The sequence below is a fragment of the Mauremys reevesii genome, linkage group 22, assembly GCF_016161935.1.
Source record: "Mauremys reevesii isolate NIE-2019 linkage group 22, ASM1616193v1, whole genome shotgun sequence".
NCBI lineage: Eukaryota > Metazoa > Chordata > Testudines > Geoemydidae > Mauremys > Mauremys reevesii.
Genome location: NC_052644.1, coordinates 23,996,148 through 24,019,837, shown reverse-complemented (window position 1 = coordinate 24,019,837; position 23,690 = coordinate 23,996,148). Strand labels below are relative to the sequence as shown.

General features: G+C 71.1%; 1 protein-coding gene across 2 annotated transcripts; it reads left to right on the top strand.

The window, feature by feature from the left end:
• Positions 1-1,665: 1,665 nt before the first annotated feature.
• On the top strand, positions 1,666-19,649 carry GRIPAP1 (GRIP1 associated protein 1). 2 transcript variants are annotated; one of them, XM_039509823.1, is made up of 26 exons: positions 1,666-1,963; positions 2,342-2,408; positions 2,951-3,012; positions 3,332-3,358; positions 3,997-4,104; positions 4,302-4,452; positions 5,063-5,259; positions 5,344-5,391; positions 5,484-5,515; positions 5,963-6,010; positions 7,201-7,300; positions 9,606-9,683; positions 10,519-10,611; positions 11,597-11,731; positions 12,035-12,130; positions 12,715-12,927; positions 13,241-13,354; positions 13,495-13,572; positions 13,854-13,949; positions 14,033-14,089; positions 14,330-14,429; positions 15,908-16,035; positions 16,289-16,405; positions 16,500-16,593; positions 19,081-19,235; positions 19,333-19,649. In XM_039509823.1, exons 1-26 carry the CDS (start codon positions 1,922-1,924, stop codon positions 19,423-19,425), a joined length of 2,529 nt encoding a protein of 842 aa, XP_039365757.1. In that variant the 5' UTR covers positions 1,666-1,921; the 3' UTR covers positions 19,426-19,649. The 2 variants fall into 2 exon arrangements, with proteins under 2 accessions (XP_039365757.1, XP_039365758.1); XM_039509824.1 differs by lacking the exon at positions 10,519-10,611.
• Positions 19,650-23,690: the final 4,041 nt, after the last annotated feature.

The window sequence follows — 23,690 nt, the reverse complement described above, 5'->3', positions numbered from 1 at the left end:
GGAGAACGGCTCCTCTGGCGCTGAGATGCAGCCGCCTCTGGGGCACCACCGGGGCACAGCCGTGTATAACGCTGCAGGAGAACGGCTCCTCTGGCGCTGAGATGCAGCCGCCTCTGGGGCACCAGTGGAACGGCTCAGCCGGCACAGAGATGCAGCCGCCTCTGGGGCTGGGGTGCTGGGGCACAGCTGTGTATAACGCTGCAGGAGAACGGCTCAGCCGGCACGGAGATGCAGCCGCCTCTGGGGCACCACCGGGGCACAGCCGTGTATAAGGCTGCAGGAGAACGGCTCCTCTGGCGCTGAGATGCAGCCGCCTCTGGGGCACCACGGGGGCACAGCCATGTATAACGCTGCAGGAGAACGGCTCCTCTGGCGCTGAGATGCAGCCGCCTCTGGGGCACCACCGGGGCACAGCCGTGTATAACGCTGCAGGAGAACGGCTCCTCTGGCGCTGAGATGCAGCCGCCTCTGGGGCACCACCGGGGCACAGCCGTGTATAACGCTGCAGGAGAACGGCTCCTCTGGCGCTGAGATGCAGCCGCCTCTGGGGCACCACCGGGGCACAGCCGTGCATAACGCTGCAGGAGAACGGCTCCTCTGGCGCTGAGATGCAGCCGCCTCTGGGGCACCACCGGGGCACAGCCGTGTATAACGCTGCAGGAGAACGGCTCAGCCGGCACGGAGATGCAGCCGCCTCTGGGGCACCACCGGGGCACAGCCGTGTATAACGCTGCAGGAGAACGGCTCCTCTGGCGCTGAGATGCAGCCGCCTCTGGGGCACCACCGGGGCACAGCCGTGTATAACGCCGCCCGGTTTCTTTGTCCTGGACCCGGGCGGTCGCCAGCGCCCGGCTGCCGGGGATCGGGCTCGAGGGGGCTGCCGGTGCCATGGCTCATGTGCGGCTCTGCCCAAAGCCCCCAGGCCGGGAGGACGCAGCCAGGCCGAGCCCCCCGGCGTTCTCCGAGGACCCCGCCCGTGGGGCAGGGGCAGCTCCCCCGGGTCCGGGCGGGTCTCAGCCAGTTCGTCCCGCCCCAAGGCCGCCCCCGGGCTCGGAGCAGAGGGGAAACTGAGGCACCGCGGGCCAGTCCCATGTTCCCGCAATCCGCACCCGGCACTGGGCTCGTTCATTGGGAGCCCCCCGGGCCTGGCTGCTCGTTAGTGCCGCAGCCTCACTCGTTAGCCTGGGGCTCACGGGGAGCCTGGCTCGTTAACTGGGCCCGGCTTCGTTAATCGGGTAATTAGCTAATGGGGGCTGGCTCATCAGCGCTAATTAAGGGACCTAGGCATTGGGTGGGTTGAAAGGGGCAGCCCAGCAGTCACTAATTATTAGTTAATTAATCCTAATTAATGGGTGGCACCAATGAGGGAGGGGGAGGGGGCGCTGGAGGACCAAAGAGGGTAACCTTCCCTGCCCTCGTCTCTATGGTCACTGCGGTTCCGGGCTCACAAGTGGACGCTCTGCCCACGGGTGGCGCCATAATGTCTATCATGGCCACGTCCGGTTTTTCAGCGAGCGACGCTCTGTCCCTCGTGGCTCTATGGTCACTAATTCCGGCTTCTCGCGCGCCGACCATCTCTATGGTCCTCGCATCCTTTCGGCGGGCGACGCTCTGTCACTCACGACTCCATGGTCTCTCCTTCCGGCTTGAGCCTCTGCGCTTCTATGGTCCTCACTTCCGGTTCCTAGGGGGGCGAAGAGCGCGACTCTATGATCCTGCGGCCGCTGAGCGCGACTGTCTCTCCCGCCCGTCCTGGCGGCGCCCGGCTCCTCTCTATGGTCTCCACTTCCTGCTTCCGGGCGACGTTCTCGCCGGCCTCCCCCGGCAACTCTATGCTCCGCTCTTAAAGTCCCCCGCACCGCTACGCTCACGGCCGGGGCGGGCGGCGGTTTTTTGTCCTCCGACGGGCGGGGGCCGGAAGATGGCGCAGGCTCTGTCGGCGGAGGAGTTCCAGCGGCTGCAGGTGCGGGGGACCCAGGCGTCCGGGCCCCCCCGCCCCGAGCCGGGGGGAGAACCCAGGCGTCCGGGCCCCCCCCGCTCTGACCCCCCCCCGCTCCGCGCCGGGGGGAGAACCCAGGCGTCCGGGCCCCCCCCGCTCTGACCCCCCCCGCCCCGCGCCGGGGGGAGAACCCAGGCGTCCGGGCCCCCCCCGCTCTGACCCCGCTCTGACCCCCGCCCCGCGCCGGGGAGAACCCAGGCGTCCGGGCCCCCCCCGCGCTGACCCCCCCCCGCGCCGCGCCGGGGGGAGAACCCAGGCGTCCGGGCCCCCGCTCTGACCCCCGCCCCGCGGGAGAACCCAGGCGTCCGGGCCCCCGCTCTGACCCCGTGTGTTTGTGCCCAGGCGCAGCTGCTGGAGCTTCGCACCCAGAACTACCAGCTGTCGGACGAGCTGCGGAAAACCGGCGCCGGTAACGGGCGGGCGGGGGGGGGGACGCTGAGGCCGATTCTCACCCGGGGGGGGCCGTGGCCTCGGCCGCTACCGCTGCCCAGCCTCTCTCCGTCCCTCCCGAGCCAGCCAGTCCCTGCCCTGGGGCCGGATGGGAGCCGGCGCCCCCAGAGGGGACAGGCCCCTGCCCCATTCCCCACCCCCTGAGTCAGCCAGTCCCCGCCCTGGGGCCGGGGAGGAGCCGGCGCCCCCCAGAGGGGACAGGCCCCCGCCCCATTCCCTGCCTCCCAGCCAGTCCCTGCCCTGGGGCCGGGTGGGGGCCGGCGGGGGGGGGCGGGGCAGAGCTCGGTGGTGGGAGCACTGGCCGGCTAACCCCAGGGCTGTGAGTTCAATCCTTGAGGGGGCCACTGGGATCTGGGGTAAAGATCTGCCTGGGGTGGGGCCCCTTTGAGCAGGGGGCTGGACTGATCCCTCCCGGGGCCCCTTCCCGCCTGGAGAGTCTGTGATGCCCCCGAGGCGCCCACCCCCCGGCCGTGGTGTTTCACCTGGTCTCTCGCCCCACAGAACTGACCGGGCTCCGGCAGCGTGTGGCCTTTCTGGATAAGGAGCTCGCCAAGGCTCAGAAGGTACCTGCCCTTCCCGACCTGGGGAGCGCTGGGGCCCCGCTCCTGCCTCGGCGCGCTGCCCCCAGGGCCCTGCTCGCCTCACCTGCTGGAGGATGCAGGGCCGGGGCGGCGGGGGAACAGCCGCGTAACCCCACATGGAGGTGACTTACCTGCCGCTGAGATGCGACCACCTCTGGGGCGGGACAGCTGGGGAACAGCCGCACATAACACCACGCTGGGATGACTCGCCTGGAGCCGCCTCGGGCGTGGGTGGGAGGGAGGGAAGCTGAGGGGCTGCGGCGTTTAGTTACTGACTCTTCCCTTCTCTCGCTGTCTCTAGGCTCTGGGGAAAAGCAAGAAAGCTCAGGTGAGGCTGGCCCGGCGGCGGAGCGGGAAGGGTGGTTCTCTGTCACCGGGACTGGCGTGAGGCCCGTCACCGGGGCGTCTGGGGGCTTCACCGTCTACAAACGCCTTGAGCTGCGCTTGTAGGCCGGTGCGATTGTCACTGGGTTCCAGACAGGGAAACTGAGGCACAGTTAAGTGAGCCACATAGGAGGCAGCAGCAGAGCACCAGGAGTCCAGGCTCCCAGGCCCCACTGCTGTAACCCACCAGCCCCCCACTCCCCTCCCCGTGCCGGGAGAGAACCCAGGAGTCCTGGCTCCCAGCCCCCCCGGCTCTAACTACCAGCCCCCACTCCCCTCCCAGAGGCTGTTGGGGTGCCCGGCTCTGGGACTCGGTGGGAGGAGGCGGGAGGGAATTGGGGGCCTAGGGATCGGGGGGAGAGTTGGGTGAGTGTGTGAAGGTGGGGGGAGGGGATGGATCTTGGCAAGGGGCAGAGCTGGTGGCCTGGGGGGGGTCACAGCCGGTGTCGGGGCTGGGGGGGCGGCTCTGTGCCTGGGGTGGTCTGGGCTGGGGGCGGCTCTGTGCCGGGGGTTAACAGCCGGTGTCCAGGCTGGGGCTCTGTGCCCAGGGGGGTTTCACAGCCGGCCTGTGCCCCCCCCCAGGAGGTGGAGGCGCTGCTGAGCGAGAACGAGATGCTGCAGAGCAAATTGCAGAGCCAGGACGAGGATTTCCGGCTCCAGAACAGCAGCCTCCTGCAGGAGCTGGGCAAGGTACCGCGCCGGGGCCAGGCTCGCCGGGAGCTCGGCTCGTGGGGCGGGGCGGTCTGGGGTCACCGGGGGGGAGCAAGGGCGGGGGGCCGGGCTCTCACATCCCCCAGAGTTTGCCCAGGAGCCCCTAAGGTTCCCCTGCGGGGAGGGGGGCGATATTGGTTAACCTTTGACCCCTTCCTCTGCTCCCCTCGCCCCAGCTCTGCTCCCAGGTCGAGCAGCTGGAGACGGACAATAAGCGGATGCAGGGGGGGGGCCCCGTGTCGGACGGGCCCCCGCCCCCCGGGCCCCCACCCCCCGAGCTCCTGCGGCTGCAGGCCGAGAACACGGCGCTGCAACGGAACGTGGCAGGTAACCTGGCGCTGGGGGGGCGCTCGCCCCGAGGCGGGGCCGGGGCCGGGAGGTCTAGGCAGGCGACACTCACCCGTGGGTGGGGTGCTCGCCCCAGCAGACAGGGCCAGGGGCTGGGGGGAGCAGGGTGGGGGGGTGGGGCTGGGGGTGGGGAGAGAGCTGGAGGTGATCTCCCGTGCAGGTGGGGCCAGGCAGCCTGTGGGGCCGTGGCGGGGCGCTGGGGGCTGGGGGGTCCGGGCAGGCTGGGGGGCCCAGCGGGGCGCTGGGGGGGCCATGGGTGGGGAGAGAGGCAGGGATGCTCTCACATGCAGGCAGGGCTGCGCTGGGGGGGCAGGCGCCGGGGAAGGGCGGGCGCTGGGGGACGGGCGGGTGCTGCTCTCCCCCGGCAGGGGGCCCGGCGGGCGCCGTGGGGCGGGTGCTGCTCTCCCCCGGCAGGGGGCCCGGCGGGCGCTGGGGGACGGGCGGGCGCCGCTCTCCCGGCAGGGGCCCGGCGGGCGCCGGGGTGGGCGCTGGGACGGACGGGCGCCGCTCTCCCCCGGCTGGGGGCCCGGCGGGCGCTGTGGGGCGGGCGCCGGGGGACGGGCGCGGGCCAGTAACCGGCTCCCCACAGCCCTGCAGGAGCGCTTGGAGAAGGAGGCGGCCCGGCAGGCCGAGGGGCAGGGGGCCGCCCCCCAAGCTCCGGGCCCCGCTGGGGAGGCCGGGGCCGGGGCCGGGCCCTGCCAGCCGCTGCCCGCGGAGCGGGAGCTGAAGTGGGCGACCGAGCGGGAGGAGAAGAAGCTGCTGACGCAGCAGCTGCAGGGCCTGGAGGGCAGTGGGGGGCACGGCCGGGGGGGGGGGGGGTCGGGGCTGGGGGCTCCCATGGGTCTGACCCCCCCCCTGCTCTCTCCCCAGGCGGCCAAGCAGGCCGAGATCTCCCGGCTTCAGGACGAGCTGAATAAGGTGAGTGGGACCCCGGATCCCTGACCCGGTGTGGGGGGGTCGGGGGGGGCTGTGGTGACCCCTTCCTGACGGCGTCTCCCTCCTCTCTGCAGCTCAATGAGAAACTGAAGAAAAAGCAAGAGAGGTAGGACCAGGACGCCTGGGTTCTCTCCCGGCTCTGGGAGGGGAGGGGAGCGGGGGCTGGGGGCCAGGACGCCTGGGTTCTCTCCCCGGCTCTGGGAGGGGAGGGGAGCGGGGCCTGGGGGCCAGGACGCCTGGGTTCTCTCCCCGGCTCTGGGAGGGGAGCGGGGGCTGGGAGCCCGGACGCCTGGGTTCTCTCCCCGGCTCGGGGGGGGGCGGGGGGCAGGGGCTGGGGGCCCGGCCGCCTGGGTTCCCTCCCCGGCTCTGGGAGGGGAGCGGGGGCTGGGAGCCCGGACCCCTGGGTTCTCTCCCCGGCTCGGGGAGGGGAGGGGAGCGGGGCCTGGGGGCCAGGACGCCTGGGTTCTCTCCCAGCTCTGGTGGTTGGAGGGGGGGCCGGGCCCCGCACCCCAGAACCAGGGTGGGGGGGGTGACGGGGTGTTTTGTCTCCTAGTTTCCGGCGGCTGCAGGCGGAGAAGGAGGCTCTGTACAACGACAGCAGGTGAGACGGGCCCCGGGCAAGGGCCAGAACCCGCCCGGGCCCCGCTGGCTGCAGCCGTCCAGCTCCCCTGGGCGGGAGCCCGGAGCCCGGCCCCCAGCGGGCGTGCCCCCCCCGCCTCACACACGCACTCGCACGGCCCGGCCCCGAACCTCCCCGAACCCCTCCCTGTGCACACGCACCTTGCACGCCCGGCCCGCACTCGCACGGCCCGGCCCGCCAACCTCCCGAACCCCTCCCGCACACGCACTCGCACGGCCCGGCCCCCAACCTCCCCCGAACCCCTCCCTGTGCACACGCACTCGCACGGCCCGCCCGAACCTCCCGATCCCCTCCCTGTGCACACGCACCTCGCACGGCCCGGCCCCAAACCTCCCGAACCCTCCTCCGCGCACACGCACCTCGCACGGCCCGGCCCCCGAACCTCCCCGAACCCCTCCCGCGCACACGCACCTCACGGCCCGGCCCCCAACCTCCCGAACCCCTCCCGCGCACACGCACCTGCACGGCCCGGCCCCAACCTCCCGAACCCCTCCCCGCGCACACGCACCTCGCACGGCCCGGCCCCGAACCTCCCCCTCCTGTGCACACGCACCTCGCACGGCCCGGCCCCCCGTACCTCCCCCCCGAACCCCTCCCTGTGCACACGCACCTCGCACGGCCCGGCCCGCCGAACCCCCCCCCGAACCCCTCCCTGTGCACACGCACCTCGCCACGCCCGGCCCCGAACCTCCCGAACCCCTCCCGCGCACACGCACTCGCGCCCGGCCCGCAACCTCCCCCGATCCTCCCGCGCACACGCACCTGCACGGCCTGAACCTCCCCCGAACCCCTCCCGCGCACACGCACCTCCCCCCCCACCGGCCCGAACCTCCTCCCCCGCAGGCCCGCGGCCCCAAACCCCGGGGCGTAAAGTAAATGGGTAAACGTTTGTCTCGTTCCCTGGCTCTGGGAGGGGAGTGGGGAGTAGTGGTTAGAGTGCGGGGGGTGGGGGCTGGGAGCCAGGACTCCTGGGTTCTCTCCTGGCTATGGGAGGAGTGGGGGTGGTGGGTTAGAGGGGGCTGGGAGACAGGACTCCTGGGTTCCATACCTGGCTCTGGGAGGAGTGGGGGTGGTGGGTTAGAGAGGGGGCTGGGAGCCAGGACTCCTGGGTTCTCTCCCCTGAGTCCGGGGACCCGTCTCTGCTGTTCCAGGACCAAGCTGGCCGAGGTCCAGCAGCAGAAAGCCGAGGAGCTGACATCGCTGCAGCTTTGCAACCAGAAACTGCACCAGGAGCTGCAGGCAGCCGTGGAGGTGAGCGGTGGGGGCGGGGTGGGGAGGAGCCGGGCTGGGGTTCAGGGGATGCTTTGGGGGCTCTCTCCCAGCCGCTCCCCCTCTCCCCGCAGAGCGCCGGGCAGGTGAGCGGTGGGGGTGGGGAGGAGCCGGGCTGGGGTTCAGGGATGCTTTGGGGGCTCTCCCAGCCGCTCCCCCTCTCCCCGCAGAGCTCCGGGCAGGTGAGCGGGGGGGGGGGGGAGGAGCCGGGCTGGGGGTCAGGGATGCTTTGGGGCTCTCTCCCAGCCGCTCCCCTCTCCCCGCAGAGCTCCGGGCAGGTGAGCGGTGGGGGTGGGGAGGAGCCGGGCTGGGGGTTCAGGGGATGCTTTGGGGAGGCTCTCTCCCAGCCGCTCCCCTCTCCCGCAGAGCCCGGGCGGGTGAGCGGTGGGGGGGTGGGGGTGGGGAGGAGCCGGGCTGGGGGTTCAGGGGATGCTTTGGGGGGGCTCTCTCCCAGCCGCTCCCCTCTCCCGCAGAGCTCCGGGCAGGTGAGTGGTGGGGTGGGGAGGAGCCGGGCTGGGGTTCAGGGGATGCTTTGGGGGGGCTCTCTCCCAGCCGCTCCCCCTCTCCCCGCAGAGCTCCGGGCAGGTGAGCGGTGGGGGGGTGGGGAGGAGCCGGGCTGGGGGGTTCAGGGGATGCTTTGGGGAGGCTCTCTCCCAGCCGCTCCCCTCTCCCGCAGAGCTCCGGGCAGGTGAGCGGTGGGGGTGGGAGGAGCCGGGCTGGGGTTCAGGGGATGCTTTGGGGGCTCTCTCCCAGCCGCTCCCCTCTCCCGCAGAGCCCGGGCAGGTGAGCGGTGGGGTGGGGGTGGGAGGAGCCGGGCTGGGGGGGTCAGGGGATGGTGTGGGGGGGCTCTCTCCCAGCCGCTCCCCCTCTCCCCGCAGAGCGCCGGGCAGGTGAGCGGTGGGGGGGTGGGGAGGAGCCGGGCTGGGGGTTCAGGGGATGCTTTGGGGGGGCTCTCTCCCAGCCGCTCCCCCTCTCCCCGCAGAGCGCCGGGCAGGTGAGCGGTGCGGGTGGGGAGGAGCCCGGCTGGGGTTCAGGGGATGCTTTGGGGCTCTCTCCCAGCCGCTCCTCTCCCGCAGAGCCCGGGCAGGTGAGCGGTGGGGGTGGGGAGGAGCCGGGCTGGGGTTCAGGGGAGGCTTGGGGGGGGCTCTCTCCCAGCCGCTCCCCCTCTCCCCGCAGAGCTCCGGGCAGGTGAGCGGGGGGGGGGTGGGGGTGGGGAGGAGCCGGGCGGGGGGTTCCGGGGATGCGGTGGGGGGGCTCTCTCCCAGCCGCTCCCCTCTCCCGCAGAGCGCCGGGCAGGTGAGCGGTGGGGGTGGGGAGGAGCCGGGCTGGGGTTCAGGGGATGCTTTGGGGGCTCTCTCCCAGCCGCTCCCCTCTCCCGCAGAGCCCGGGCAGGTGAGCGGTGGGGGCTGGGAGGAGCCGGGCTGGGGTTCAGGGGATGCTTTGGGGGCTCTCTCCCAGCCGCTCCCCTCTCTCCCAGAGCGCTGCGCAGGTGAGCGGTGGGGGGGAGGGGAGGAGCCGGGCTGGGGGTTCAGGGGATGCTTTGGGGGGCTCTCTCCCAGCCGCTCCCCCTCTCGCAGAGCGCCGGGCAGGTGAGCGGTGGGGTGGGGGTGGGAGGAGCCGGGCTGGGGTTCAGGGGATGCTTTGGGGGCTCTCTCCCAGCCGCTCCCCTCTCCCGCAGAGCGCCGCGCAGGTGAGCGGTGGGGGTGGGGAGGAGCCGGGCTGGGGTTCAGGGGATGCTGTGGGGCTCTCCCAGCCGCTCCCCTCTCTCGCAGAGCGCCGGGCAGGTGAGCGGTGGGGCTGGGGAGGAGCCGGGCTGGGGTTCAGGGATGCTTTGGGGGCTCTCTCCCAGCCGCGCCCCCTCTCCCCGCCGAGCGCCGGGCAGGTGAGCGGTGGGGTGGGGGTGGGAGGAGCCGGGCTGGGGGTTCAGGGGATGCTTTGGGGCTCTCTCCCAGCCGCTCCCCTCTCCCCGCAGAGCTCCGGGCAGGTGAGCGGTGGGGGGGTGGGGGTGGGGAGGAGCCGGGCTGGGGTTCAGGGGTGCTTTGGGGCTCTCTCCCAGCCGCTCCCCTCTCGCAGAGCGCCGGGCAGGTGAGCGGTGGGGTGGGGTGGGGAGGAGCTGGGCTGGGGTTCAGGGGATGCTTTGGGGGCTCTCTCCCAGCCGCTCCCCCTCTCCCCGCAGAGCTCTGGGCAGGTGAGCGGTGGGGGGGTGGGGGTGGGGAGGAGCCGGGCTGGGGGGTTCAGGGGATGCTTTGGGGGGGCTCTCTCCCAGCCGCTTTCCCTCTCCCCGCAGAGCGCCGCGCAGGTGCGGGAGCAGCTGCAGAGCCGCCAGAGGGAGCACGCGGACGCCCTTCACGCCCTGCAGGAGCAGGTGAGGGGCCCGGACTCCTGGGTTCCCTGGGTGGGGGCTGGGATCTGGTCCCCCCAGGGCTGTGTCAAGGGTAGCAGCTGTTCGCCCCGCCCCCCCCCCCTTCTCTACCCTCCCGGGTTCACTCCAGCCCCTCCCGGGGCCTTCGCTCGTCTGCGTGGCGTGCGCTCCCCGGGGCCCGGCGTTCGCCCCGGGGGGGGGGGGTCGCGGGGCCCGGCCCGGCGTTCGCCCCTGGGGGGGGGGTTTGTGGGGCCCGGCCTGGCGTTCGCCCCCGGGGGGGGGGGGTCGCGGCAGTTTCCAGTGTGGCTGCGTTTGCCGAGTCCCTCACCCCATTTCCACTGGGCTCTTGCGGTTTGTGTCGAGCTGTTGGCTCCTTCGTTACCTTCTGCTCGATTTTTCCGTTGCGTTTTGCGGCGCCGGGACCGCGGGGCGGCTCGTTCAAGGCGGGGCGCGGCGGCTCGTTTCGGGGCGCTCGCTTCGGGGCGGCGGCGCTTCGGGGCGGGCGGCGGCGTTTCCCGTCGCTCTGGGGGTCGACGTTGATTTGACGTTTCGCGCTGACCCGGCTCCCGCGTTGAATGTTGCGGTTCACGGCTGTTTTCGTGGTGGGGTTGAACCCCTGGCTGCTGCCCGTGCGAATGGCACCTCGCTGGGGGGCCCCACCCTGCCCCAGCCGCAGGGGAGCAGTGGTGTCACGTGAGGTGCAGCTGGGGAAACCGAGGCACGGCTGGGGCATAGCCCTTGTTCGTCTCCTCGGCCGTTCTGCGTGTTAACCTGCGTCTCTTCTCTTCCTGCCTCTGTCTCTGGCGTCCCCCCTCCCCGCGCGGTGCCCCCGGGGCAGGCGGCCTGCCAGAGCGCGCAGACCCAGGAGAACGTAGAGACGATTCTCTCTGAGAACGAGGCCCTGAGAACCAATCTAGCGGCGCTCGAGCAGGTACCCGCGGGCAGGGGGCGTCTCCCCCGGCAGGCAGGGCTGGGCACTGGGGGGCACCATGGGGTGGGGGGTCGGCAGGACTCTCAGCTGGGGGCCTCTGCTCCCGTCCTGCACCCAGGTGGGGTTTGATCTGGGTCTGCGATTCGCCTTCGCTGCCTGCCCTAAAACTCTCAAGTGCTGCCCCGCCCCGGCAGCGGCTGCATCTCGGTGCCAGGGAGCTGTTATATGCAGCTGTTCCCCACTGCAGAGGCAGCTGCATCTCCCCACCCCTCGGCCTGCGAGGCTGTTGCACTGAATTCCCCGGTTCTCCTGCTTGCTGGATTCTTTTCTCCTCGCGTCTGGCGTCCGCGGCCCCTCTGGTCTGGTCTGTTCTCTGCCCCCCCCCCCAGCCTGCGCCCGCCCCGTGCTCTGATCCCAGTCACTGGTGCGCTCAGCTACTGGGGACCCCTCCCATGGTGTGGGGCTCCGTGGCCGAGGGCAGGTTCCCAGCTCCTGTCCTGGGAGAGGCTGGAATTGACTAGCCCGGGCCGAGCGCCGTGGGGTGGGGTTGGGCTGCTGCCCGCAGGCCGGTGGCGGGTAGTTCCCCAGGCCGAGCACCGCGGGGGCGGGGCGGGGGCGGGCTGCTGGCCGGGGGGTTAGTTCCCAGGCGGGGCGGGTCGGGCTGGGGCGGGGGTAGTTCCCGGGCGGGGTCGGGCTGGGGCGGGGGTAGTTCGGGCGGGCGGGGTCGGGCTGCCGGGCGGGGGTAGTTCCCGGGGCGGGGGTCGGGCTGCTGGCTGGGGGCGGGGGGGGTAGTTCCCCAGGCCGGGGCGGGGGTTGGGTTGCTGGCCGGGGGTGGGGGGGTAGTTCCCCGGGCCGGGGGCAGGGCGGGGTCGGGCTGCTGGCCGGGGCGGGGGTCGGGCTGCCGCACACGGGCCGGTGGCGGGTAGTTCCCCAGGCCCAGCGGCCTCTCCTCTCCTCCCCTCCCCTCTCCGCTCCCGCTGTTAAGATCCAGACGTCGAAGACCCAGGAGCTGAACCTGCTGCGGGAGCAGAGCGCGGCGCTCGGCCTGGAGCTGCAGCAGAGGCAGAGCGAGAAGGAGGCGCTGGCCGGGCAGCGGGACGACCTCGACACCCAGCTACAGGTGTGGGGAGACGGGACGCCCGTGGGGGGGGGCGGTTTGGGTTATTCATGGGGCCGCGTTCCCGATCGAGGAGCAGGCTGCTGCGCCCTGTGCAGGATCCCCGACCCGGGGGGCTGCTGGGTTAATGCCCACGGGAGGCCGCGCTCTTGCGTTCACCTGCGGAACTCCTCGCCCCGGGGCGGCCGCCTGCCCAGAGAAGCAGCTGGAGGTCAGGCCCTGGCGCCCCGGCTGCTGTGGGAGACGGGCCTGGCTGTGCTGTCGGGGCAGCGGATTTATCGGGGCCTGGTACGTGCCCCCCCCCAGGAATCCATCCGAGCCAACAGCCGCCTCCTGGAGCAACTGCAGGCCCTGGCCCAGGAGAAGGAGAAGCTGGTTGTGGAGCTGGAAGAGGCCAGGAAGGTGAGGGGTGGGGCGGGGGTGCTGGGGCCAGACTCGGGGGACCGGTCTTGGGGGCTCTGGCCATGGGGCTCAGTGGGGACACTGCGGGGCCGGTCTCGGGGACTCAGCGGGGGGCTCAGCGGGGACACTGGGGGGCCGGTCTCGGGGCTCTGGGGGCTCAGCGGGGGCCGTGGGGCTCAGCGGGGGGCTCTGGGGGGCCGGTCTCAGGGGGCTCTGGGGGGCCGGACTCGGGGGGGCACTCGCCGCGGGGCTCAGCGGGGACACTGGGGGGCCGGTCTCGGGGGGCGCTGGCCGCGGGGCGCAGCGGGGGCTCTGGGGCCGGTCTCGGGGCTCTGGCCGCGGGCTCAGCGGGGGCTCTGGGGGCCAGTCTCGGGGCTCAGGCCGTGGGGCTCAGCGGGGGGCTCTGGGGGGCCGGTCTCGGGGGCTCAGGCCGTGGGGCTCAGCGGGGGGCTCTGGGGGGCCGGTCTCAGGGGGCTCTGGGGGGCCGGTCTCGGGGGCTCAGGCCGTGGGGCTCTGGGGGGGGCTCAGCGGGGACCTTGGGGGTCGCTCAGGCCGTGGGGCTCAGGCCGTGGGGCTCCCCGCAGAGCGCAGAGAAGCGCAAGTCCCTGCTGGACGCGCTGGCGGTGGAGACGCAGCAGGAGAAGAGCCGCCACCAGGAGGCGCTGGCTGCGCTGCGGGTGCAGCACGACAAGGAGGTGCTGAGCGTCCGGGCGCAGTACGAGCGGGAGCTGCGCCAGGTGCACGAGGAGAAGAAACGCCACGAGGAGGCGCTGCGGGGGCAGCTCAAGGAGGAGAAGGTGCTGGGTGTGGGGGGTAGGGAGCCGGGGGGGCACTTCTGGGGGCCAGAATTTTTACACACCGCTGCTCTGCTCTGCCCGTGGGGCGTTATGTGTGGCTGTTCCCAGCTGCTCCGCCCCAGAGCTGGCTGCATCTCAGCACCAGGCGAGCCCTCCCCATGGGGCGTTATGTGTGGCTGTTCCCAGCTGCTCCGCCCCAGAGCTGGCTGCGTCTCAGCCCCCTGGGCTCTGCCCCAGCTGGGTGGGGTCACGCGAAGCCCCCGGCCCCTCAGTGTGAGGGCAGGCGGTGATGGTGCCTCTCCCCGCACCGCAGGCCCGCACCCGGGAGCTGGAGAGCTCGCAGCAGACGGTGGAGGAGCTGCGCCTGCAAATCCAGTCCATGGACGGGGCCAAAGGCTGGTTCGAGCGGCGGCTCAAGGAAGCGGAGGTGGGAGAGGCCCCGGGTCCCATTCCTGTCCCCTGCCCTGGGGCCGGGTGGAGCCGGCGCCCCCTGGAGGGAGCCGGCGCCCGGTCCCACCCCCCATATCCCCGGCCGTTCTCACTCGGGGCGTCTTTCTTGTGTTGCAGGAGCTGATTGAAAAGCACCAACGGGACCATGAAGAGGCGCTTCGAGTGTGCAAGGAGCAGCACGCGGCCGAGCTGAAGGTACGACCGGCAGCTGCCTCGCCCCGGGGGCGGCGGCGTCTCCGAGCCAGGGAGCCTCCCGCTGGGGTGTTACACGTGGCGGTTCCCCGGGGGCGTCTCCGTCTCCGAGCCAGGGAGCCTCCCGCTGGGGTGTTACACGCGGCGGTTCCCCGGGGGCAGCGGCGTCTCCCAGCCAGGGAGCCTCCCGCTGGGGTGTTATATGCGGCGGTTCCCCAGAGGCGGCTGCATGTTCTGTGGGACAGGCAGCCCTTTACCCCCTGGCTGCTTGTTCCTCCCTTCAGCTAAAGGACCAGGAGGTGGATGCTGCCAGGGAGCAGCTGCGGGCGGCCGAGAGCTCCCGGGACGAGCACGTGGGCACGATCAGCCGCCTCCGACAGGTGAGGGGGAGCCCGGAGCCCCCTGAGGTGGGGTGGGGCGGGGTGGGGCTGGGCTGAGACTGACGCAGCCTCGTCTCTGGCAGGAGGTGAAGGACACGGTGGACGGCCAGCGCATCCTGGAGAAGAAAGGCAGCGCTGCAGTGAGTGGCCCCCGAGTTCCGGCCCCGCCGAAGGAACCCAGGAGTCCTGATCCCCACCCCCTCCCCCGGGCGCCCCCTTGCTGTGACGCAGCTCGATGCTCTGCAGTCATGGAGCCCCCCGGCCCCTCCAGCTGGCCCCCTGCTGCCCCCAGCGCCCCCTGCCCGGCACAGGGCTGCGCTCCGGGCCCCGTGGCCCCCCGGCCCGCCGGCCCTTTCAATGCTCTGCCCCCTTCTCCGTAGCTCAAAGACTTGAAGCGGCAGCTGCAGGTGGAGCGGAAGCGGGCGGACAAGCTGCAGGAGCGGCTGCAGGAGATCCTGACCAATAGCAAGACGCGGACGGGTGAGCGGGGTGGGACACTGGGCCCCCCACCCCATCCGGCACCAGGGACTGGCTGGCCCAGGGGGGCAGGGAACGGGACACGGGACCTTGCCCTCAACCTCCAGTCCCTTCCCAAGCTCCTTTGCACAAGTATGGTACTGAGATGCGGCCACCTCTGGGGCGGGGCAGCTGGGAAACAGCTGCACAGTGAATCTGAAGTGATCTTAGGCTGCGCCCTGTAGGGGGCGATGTTCCCCCTTCCACCATTAGGGGGCAGCCCCCCCATTCTCCAGTCGGCCAAGGCTTCACAGAAGGGGGAGGGGCAGTTTCAAAGGAGGAGCCTGCGGAACTCCTCGCCGCAGGATGGCCCAGAAGGCCAAGAACTCAGCAAGCTTTATAGCAGGGAGCGCCCCAGAGAGGGTGCGTTTGACTGGGGGCTTTTGGGGCAGGGCCGTTCCTTGAATCTGTGTGGGGTGCGGGGGGGGGGGGGGGAGAGGAGAGAGAGAGAGACACACACACAAAATCCCCCCTCCCCGCCCCCGAGGCAAAATCGTTCTGCTTTTCACTTGGCTGTGACAGGAGAAGTGGAGATCAAATATTAACGCCGGGCGCGCGCCGTTTCCGTGCCGCCCTCGCTGCCGCGGGGAGCTGGACTATTAAATACGGTTCTGGGCATGAAATATTAATTCCCATGGCAAAGAAACACAGTGAAAGGAAACGTATTTATCAGGAGCTCAGAGCCTTTATCTCCCGCGGAATAACCGTCCCCTGGCTTAACGAGCCCCTCAACTTCTGTCCCCCAGTGCGGGGGTGGGGGGGGGGGCTGGGAGCCCGGACTCCTGGGTTCTCTCCCCGGCTCCTGGCACTGCAGGCGTCTGCCCCGGTGGGTTAAACATGGGGCGGCGGCGGCTCCTGTCTCCCCATGATCGCGAGGCCCCCGCGCTTCACCCGCTGCCGTCGAGAAGCTCCAAGGCGGATTCCCAGGAGGCCGACTCCTGGTAGTGTCGGTAGCCGGGGGGCTCTTGGGGGTGGGGGCTAATCTGGTGTCACTCCCTGACTGCAGCAGGCTCAGGGCTGGATTTGGATCTCGGGGAGGGAGGGGGGCCCCCCTCAGGGTCAGGTTATTTCCAGCAGCTTCCTTGGCTCGCTGGGAACTGGCCCTGGGATCGGTGCCGGTTTCTGCGTCTCTCCCACTCGCCAGCTGTGCCCCCCCCCCGGCACATTGCAGCGCAATTCTCCGGGCGCTGGGGGGGAGCACAAATCCCAATCTCTGCAGACAGACACGCCGACCCCCCGCAGTGTTCTATGCGGCTGGTCCCCAGCTGCCCCACCCCAGAGCTGGCTGCATCTCAGCACCGGGCTCGCTGGCCCCATGCAGCATCGCAGCCCCCACCCCATGTGGGCTGTGAATTATTCCCTCACTGGGGGGGGGGAGCCCCTGCTGGGCCGTGGGGGGTCCCTGGGTCCTGGGTCCTGGGTCCCATGCCCTGTCTCCGCAGGGCTCGAGGAGCTGGTTCTGGCCGAGATGAGCTCCCCCAGCCGGGCGCAGACGGGCGACAGCAGCAGCATCTCGTCCTTCAGCTACCGGGAGGCCATGAAGGAGGGGTCTGGGCCCGGCAGCACCAAGGTGAGGGGTGGGGCTTCCTGCTCGGGGGCGGGGCCTCTTGTGGACCAAGCCCCGCCCCATGCTCCTTCCCCTCCCTCCTAAAGAGGCGGGACCTCCTGTTCTGGCTCTCAGCTGCCTGCTGCTCCTTCCTACTCCCTCCCTGCCCAGGGGGCGTGGCCTCTGCTGCTAGCCCCGCCCCTCATGCCTGGGCTCCTCCCCTCCCCACCCCTATGCCCCGCCCCCTTTGCAAACCCCCTCTCTGCCCCCCCCCCAGTCCAACACGGGGAGCCCCCAGTCCCAGCGCCCCGCGGACCTGTCGGACGAGGAGATCTCGGAGCTGTTCCAGCGCCTGGCGGAGACGCAGCAGGAGAAGTGGATGCTGGAGGAAAAGGTACCAGCCCCGCCCTGCTGGGGGGGGGCACTGGGCTGGGGGCGCCGGGGCAGGAGTGGGGGGCGACGTCTCGCGCTCTGACCTGCCCCCACAGGTGAAGCACCTGGAGGTGAGCAGCTCCTCGATGGCGGCGGATCTGTGCCGGAAAAGCGCCATTATCGAGACCTACGTCATGGACAGTCGCATTGGTGAGAACCCCGGTGTCCGGGAGGGGGCGCGGGGGGTGGATTCATCAGCAGCCGTCCCAGACGTTCTGGGGGGGAGTCCTGCTGCATGGCATGCTGGGAAAACCCTCACCCACTCGCCCCCCCCGGGTGAGTTCAGGTGTGTGGGGGGGGGGGGCGCGACAGGGCTGGACTAGCAGGGGGGCTGCGGGTCGGGAGTGAGGGGCAGCAGCAGGATTGTGTGGGTGTCGGCCGTCCAGGACGTCGGCTGGGGGCTGCGGGGGGGGGGGGGGGAGGCTGGTCACCCCCTCTAGCCCTGAGGGGCTCATTGGCCACTGGCGGTGGACAGGACACTGGGCTTGAGTGGCCTTTGGTCTGCCCCAGTCTGGCCACTGCATCCCCCCCCCTCCCGTCCTGAGTGAGCCCCCCCGCACAGCGTTCTGTGTGGCCGTTCCCTGGCTGCGCTGCCCCAGAGGTGGCTGCATGTCGGCACTGAGTGAGCCGCCCAGGGCGCTGTTCTGTGCGGCCGTTCCCTGGCTGCCCCACCCCAGAGGTGGCTGCATGTCGGCACTGAGCGAGCCCGCCCCCCCGCACAGCGTTCTGTGTGGCTGTTCCCTGGGTGCCCCACCCCAGAGGTGGCTGCATGTCGGCACTGAGGGAGTCCCCCTGCACAGCGTTCTGTGTGGCCGTTCCCTGGCTGCCCCACCCCAGAGGTGGCTGCATGTCGGCACTGAGCGAGCCCGCCCCCCCGCACAGCGTTCTGTGTGGCCGTTCCCTGGCTGCGCTGCCCCAGAGGTGGCTGCATGTCAGCACTGAGCGAGCCCGCCCCCATGCACAGCGTTCTGTGCGGCTGTTCCCTGGCTGCGCTGCCCCAGAGGTGGCTGCATGTCGGCACTGAGCGAGCCCCCCCCCGCACAGCGTTCTGTGCGGCTGTTCCCTGGCTGCGCTGCCCCAGAGGTGGCTGCATGTCGGCACTGAGCGAGCCCCCCCCCGCACAGCGTTCTGTGTGGCTGTTCCCTGGCTGCGCTGCCCCAGAGGTGGCTGCATGTCGGCACTGAGCGAGCCACCCCGGGCGCCGTTCTGTGCAGCTGTTCCCTGGCTGCCCCACCCCAGAGGTGGCTGCATGTCGGCACTGAGTGAGCCGCCCAGGGCGCTGTTCTGTGCGGCTGTTCCTCGGTCCCCACGGCCTATTCGTTTTCTCCAAGTCACTTCCGTTGCGAGCGAAGCCCCCCTGAGCCAGCTGCCCCCCTGCCATGGGGCAATTTGGGGCCGGTGCCCCCTACAGGGGAAAGGCCCCGTGTCCTGTTCCCTGCGCCCTGGAATTGTCCCCGTCCCGCGGCTCCTCAAGGTCTGCCGGGCGCTTCCCCTCCCGCTCCCTCCAGCCGGGGTCACCTTGGCCCAGAGGCGGCTTCGGGAATCCAGCCAGCCTGGCTCAGAGCTGGCGCCGCATCCCCCGCAAAGTGGGGTGGGAGCAGCTCCCTGGAACACGGGGCAGCCCCGGGAGTGGCGCGCTGGGGGGCTGGGCCCTGGGGCTGGGGGACTTGGCTAGCCCAGCGTTTGCCCGGGGTCCCCAAGTTAGATCATCTCCGTCTGTCCTCCGCAGGGGGCAGGGCTGCACCCTCCGCGCTCAGCCCCGGGCTCAGGCCAGCGTTCGCCTAGCCATGCCCGCAAGGAGATGCAGCCACCTCTGGGGTGGGGAGCCGGGGAGCCGCCGCACACAACGGCACCCGGGACAGCCCCCGGCGCGGAGACGCAGCCACCTCTGGGGCAGGGCGGGGAGCAGCCCCCGGCGCGGAGACGCAGCCACCTCTGGGGTGGGGAGGGAGCCGCAGCCACCTCTGGGGTGGGGAGCCGGGCGTGCGGGCGGCGCTGGCGCTCAGCGCCAGGTATAAATAGCTGCTGCGGGGTCGTGTTCCCCTTGGCTCGGCAGCCACCCGCTCCGTCCCTGAATGTTTAATGAGGGCTAAAAATACCTCCCCAGCTTCCCTTCCTCTGTCATTGTCCTGCCCTGGGCGGGGGGGACCCAGGGGTCCTGGCTCCCAGCCCCCACTCCCCTCCCAGAGCCAGGGAGAGAACCCAGGGGGGGAGGGCTGGGAGCCAGGACTCCTGGGTTCTCTCCTGGCTCTGGGAGGGGAGTGGGGTTCACTGGGTTAGAGCAGGCGGGGCTGGGAGCCAGGACTCCTGGGTTCTCTCCTGGCTCTGGGAGGGGAGGGGGGGCTGGTGGTCAGAGGAGGTAGTTAGGCTGGCAGGGGGAGGGGCAGGACGCCTGGGTTCGTTCTTTCTGGCTCACTCCCCCCCTGCCTAGGGGTGGGTCCCCGTCTGTTCCGAGCTGCTTGCCTGGGGCCAGCTGCCTCCTGAGTGTGTTGTGGGGACTCAGGCCGGCTGAGCCCCGGGGCGGTTGTGGGGGCTCGCTGGGCGGGGCGGCGCGTTCTGAGGCTCGCTGGGCGGGGCGGGCTGACCGGGCGTTGCAGGGGCTGACCCGGCGGCCGGCTGACCCCCCCGTCCTCCCAGACGTCTCGGCCCCCCACGGGCCCCTGGAGCGCGGCGGCCTGGGCAGCGTCCTGCGGGACCTGGTGAAGCCGGGGGACGAGAACCTGCGGGAGATGAACAAGAAGCTGCAGAACCTGCTGGAGGAGCAGCTCACCAAGAACATGCACCTGCAGAAGGTGAGGGGCGGGGCCGGGGGCGGGGCCTGGGCCGGGGCCCTCGGACTCCTGGGTTCTCTGCCCCTCGCCCCCCTCTCTTGTCTCTCGTCTCTTGCAGCACCTGGAGCTCCTGTCCCAGGAGATCGTGCGGCTGAGCAAGGAGTGCGCCCCCCTCCCCCCGCCCGCCCCCAACGGCGCCGACCCCCCCTGACAGCCCCGGGGCGCCGCGCCAGGGGGCGGGGCCTGCCTCTTCCCAGGGCCCCCCATGCTCCTGCTTCAACCGCTGCCCCCCCGGTTCCCCCCGTGGACATTACGTGGGGGGTGGGAACTATAACCCCTCGGCAGCCTCTGCCCCCCAGCCCTGCCCCCGCCCCTCCCATCCCCCCAGCTCTGCTAATGGGTAATTACAACCCCCCAGCCCCTCCCATCCCCCCAGCTCTGCTAATGGGTAATTACAACCCCCCAGCTCCTCCCATCCCCCAGCTCCGCTAATGGGTAATTAGCTCCCCCAGCCCCTCCCATCCCCAGCTCTGCTAATGGGTAATTACCCCCCCCCAGCCCCTCCCATCCCCCCCAGCTCTGCTAATGGGTAATTACATCCCCCCCCAGGTCTGTCCCCAGCCCTCCCCTTCCCAGCGGGGAACCTGCCCCCCGACCTCTGCCCCCAGCTCCGGTAATAGGTAATTATCTCCTCTGCCCCATCTGCCCTTAGCCCTCCCAGCTGGCAGGGGCACTGCCCCTGGCTCCTTCCCCACATTGTTGCCCACCCCATACTCTGCATCCCTGCCCCTACCTTCTCCCCTCCTCAGCTTCATGTCACGCTCCCCCTCAGCCTTCACCCCTGCTAGAGGGATTTGGGGGTGGGTAACTGGCCCTTTAAGAAGCAGGGGAAAGAGGTGAGATTTCGTGGTGCTGCCTCCACTGGTGGGAGGGGAACTGCAGCCCACCCCAGGGGCCTTGGGCGGGAAAGGGGGTGGGCTGGGGCGGTCGGGAGTGAGGACACGGGCTGGGCTGGGGGTCGGCAGTGAGGGGCTGGGCTGGGCTGGGCTGGGGGCACCAGCAGGGTGGGGGTCTGTGGTTTGGGAGGGAGGGACACGGGCAGGCCCAGGCTGGCAGGGGCTGCGGGTCGGGAGTGAGGGGCACCGGCAGGACTTGGGGGCAGGCCCAGGCTGGCAGGGGCTGCGGGTCGGGAGTGAGGGGCACCGGCAGGGCTTGGGGGCTGCGGGTCGGGAGTGAGGGGCACCTATTCATCTCTGTGAGGTTCCCACCTCCCCCATGGGCCATTGGCTCCTTTACCCATCATGCTCTGCTTCCGGCTTGCTCTGACCCCCCCGCATGTCTCCAATACCCCCCCCCTGTGCGCAGGGGGGTCTCTCTGTCGGGCTCTCGGGGGCTGTAGGATATTCTGACTGCACTTTTCTGGCCCCCGACTCGGGGGCATTTAATGTGTTTGTGACGTGAACCGCGGTTAATTACGGAGACAATAAAGACGTGGATGCTGCAGTGCCCGCGCGGCTGCCGTCAGGTGGGGGCTGGGCAGGGGCCGCTCTCCCCTGGCAGTGCCGGGGGGCGCCATGGGGCAGGGGCCTGGGGGGCGCTCTCCTGGCAGTGCCGGGGCCATGGGGCAGGGGCCTGGGGCGCTCTCCTGGCAGTGCTGGGGCGCAGGGGCAGGGGCCTGGGGGCTGCTCTCCTCTGGCAGGGCCAGGGAGCAGGGGCCTGGGGGAGGGAATGGGGGGGGCCACTCTCCCCTGGCTGTGCTGGGGGGCGCCATGGGGCAGGGGCCTGGGGGGGGAGCTGCTCTCCTCTGGCAGTGCCGGGGGGGCAGGGGTCTGGGGAGGATCTGTTGGGGGGGCGCTAGGCGGGTGGGGGCTCAGCTGAGGGGGCAGGGGCCTGGGGGGGATCAGTGGGGCACTGTCACCCACTCACAGATGGTGCCCACTCCTGGCCCCGTGGGCCGAGCCCCCTTCAGAGCGGCAGCCGTTCTCGGGGGGCCACTCTCGGGGTCCCCTCCACCTCCTGGAGCCGCATCTCTCTGAGCCTCAGCACGTCTGGCTCTGCCATGGGCCCCCCAGGGAGTCCCCTCGCTCTGGGCCCCGGGGCCGCACCCCCAAGGGGACAATCTCCCCCGTTCTCTAGCCCGGAGCGACTCTCGGCCAGCGTCTGACCCCGGCACAGGAATCTCCCCGGCCCCCGGCCTGGCCTCCCTCAGCCCAGCACCTCCCAGTCCCCCTGCAGCCAGGGGGGCTCTGCCTGCTCCCCCCCTCCAGCCCCGACCCCCCTGCTCCCAGCTGGGCATCTGCTACCCCCAGCCCCAGCCCCCCTCTGTCCATTGGCTTCTCTCCGGGCCCCTCTCCCCTCCTCTGTCCTCTGGCCCCTCGGGCTGGAGCCGGCGGGGCAGCTCCCCGGGCCCCTCTCCCCGCAGCCCATTGTCCCCCACTGGCCAGAACCGGCTGCGGCTCCTGAGCTGGGCCTCTGGGTCCCCAGTCACGGGGGGCTCCAGGCCATCGGCCGGGGTCCCAACCCCCCCCCCCCCCCCGTTAAACCAGCAACCCCCAGGGACACTGAGTCCCACCCCCCCACTTCGTCACAGGGACATTAGGGGGCTGGGGGACACCATGGGGTGGGAAATGCCCTAATCTCATTTGTCCTTAAACTCCTCCAGTGTGAGCCCCAAAGCTCCAGTCAGGGCAGGAACCCAGGCGTCCGGGTTAATTCCCCCTGGGGCAATTTCAGGTTCTCCCACCCACCCCAGAGCTGGCTGCATCTCAGTGCCAGGCGAGCTGTCCCCACAGGGTGTTATATGCCCCTGGTCCCCAGCCGCCCTGCCCCAGAGCTGGCTGCAGCTCAATGCCAGGCGAGCTGTCCCCACAGGGTGTTACATGCGGCTGGTTCCCAGCCGCCCCACCCCAGAGCTGGCTGCAGCTCAGTGCCAGGCGAGCTGTCCCCACAGGGTGTTATATGCCCCTGGTCCCCAGCCGCCCCGCCCCAGAGCTGGCTGCAGCTCAGTGCCAGGCGAGCTGTCCCCACAGGGTGTTATATGCCCCTGGTCCCCAGCCGCCCAGCCCCGCCCCAGAGCTGGCTGCAGCTCAGTGCCAGGCGAGCTGTCCCACAGGGTGTTATATGCCCTGGTTCCCAGCCGCCCCGCCCCAGAGCTGGCTGCAGCTCAGTGCCAGGCGAGCTGTCCCCACAGGGTGTTATATGCCCCTGGTCCCCAGCCGCCCTGCCCCGCCCCAGAGCTGGCTGCAGCTCAGTGCCAGGCGAGCTGTCCCCACAGGGTGTTATATGCCCCTGGTCCCCAGCCGCCCTGCCCCAGAGCTGGCTGCAGCTCAGTGCCAGGCGAGCTGTCCCCACAGGGTGTTATATGCCCCTGGTCCCCAGCCACCCCACCCCAGAGCTGGCTGCAGCTCAGTGCCAGGCGAGCTGTCCCCACAGGGTGTTATATGCCCCTGGTCCCCAGCCGCCCCGCCCCAGAGCTGGCTGCAGCTCAGTGCCAGGCGAGCTGTCCCCACAGGGTGTTATATGCCCCTGGTCCCCAGCCGCCCTGCCCGCCCCAGAGCTGGCTGCAGCTCAGTGCCAGGCGAGCTGTCCCCACAGGGTGTTATATGCCCCTGGTCCCCAGCCGCCCCGCCCCAGAGCTGGCTGCAGCTCAGTGCCAGGCGAGCTGTCCCCACAGGGTGTTATATGCCCCTGGTCCCCAGCCGCCCCGCCCCAGAGCTGGCTGCAGCTCAGTGCCAGGCGAGCTGTCCCCACAGGGTGTTATATGCCCCTGGTCCCCAGCCGCCCTGCCCGCCCCAGAGCTGGCTGCAGCTCAGTGCCAGGCGAGCTGTCCCGTCTGGGTGTTATATGCCCCTGGTCCCCAGCCGCCCCGCCCCAGAGCTGGCTGCAGCTCAGTGCCAGGCGAGCTGTCCCCACAGGGTGTTATATGCCCCTGGTCCCCAGCCGCCCCGCCACAGAGCTGGCTGCAGCTCAGTGCCAGGCGAGCTGTCCCCACAGGGTGTTATATGCCCCTGGTCCCCAGCTGCCCCGCCCCAGAGCTGGCTGCAGCTCAGTGCCAGGCGAGCTGTCCCCGCGGGGTGTTATATGCCCCTGGTCCCCAGCCGCCCTGCCCGCCCCAGAGCTGGCTGCAGCTCAGTGCCAGGCGAGCTGTCCCCACAGGGTGTTATATGCCCCTGGTCCCCAGCCGCCCCGCCCCAGAGCTGGCTGCAGCTCAGTGCCAGGCGAGCTGTCCCCGCAGGGTGTTACATGCCCCTGGTCCCCAGCCGCCCTGCCCCGCCCCAGAGCTGGCTGCAGCTCAGTGCCAGGCGAGCTGTCCCCACAGGGTGTTAAATGCCCTTGGTCATCAGCCGCCCTGCCCGCCCCAGAGCTGGCTGCAGCTCAGTGCCAGGCGAGCTGTCCCCGCAGGGTGTTACATGCGGCTGGTTCTGAGCCGCCCCGCCCCAGAGCTGGCTGCAGCTCAGTGCCAGGCGAGCTGTCCCC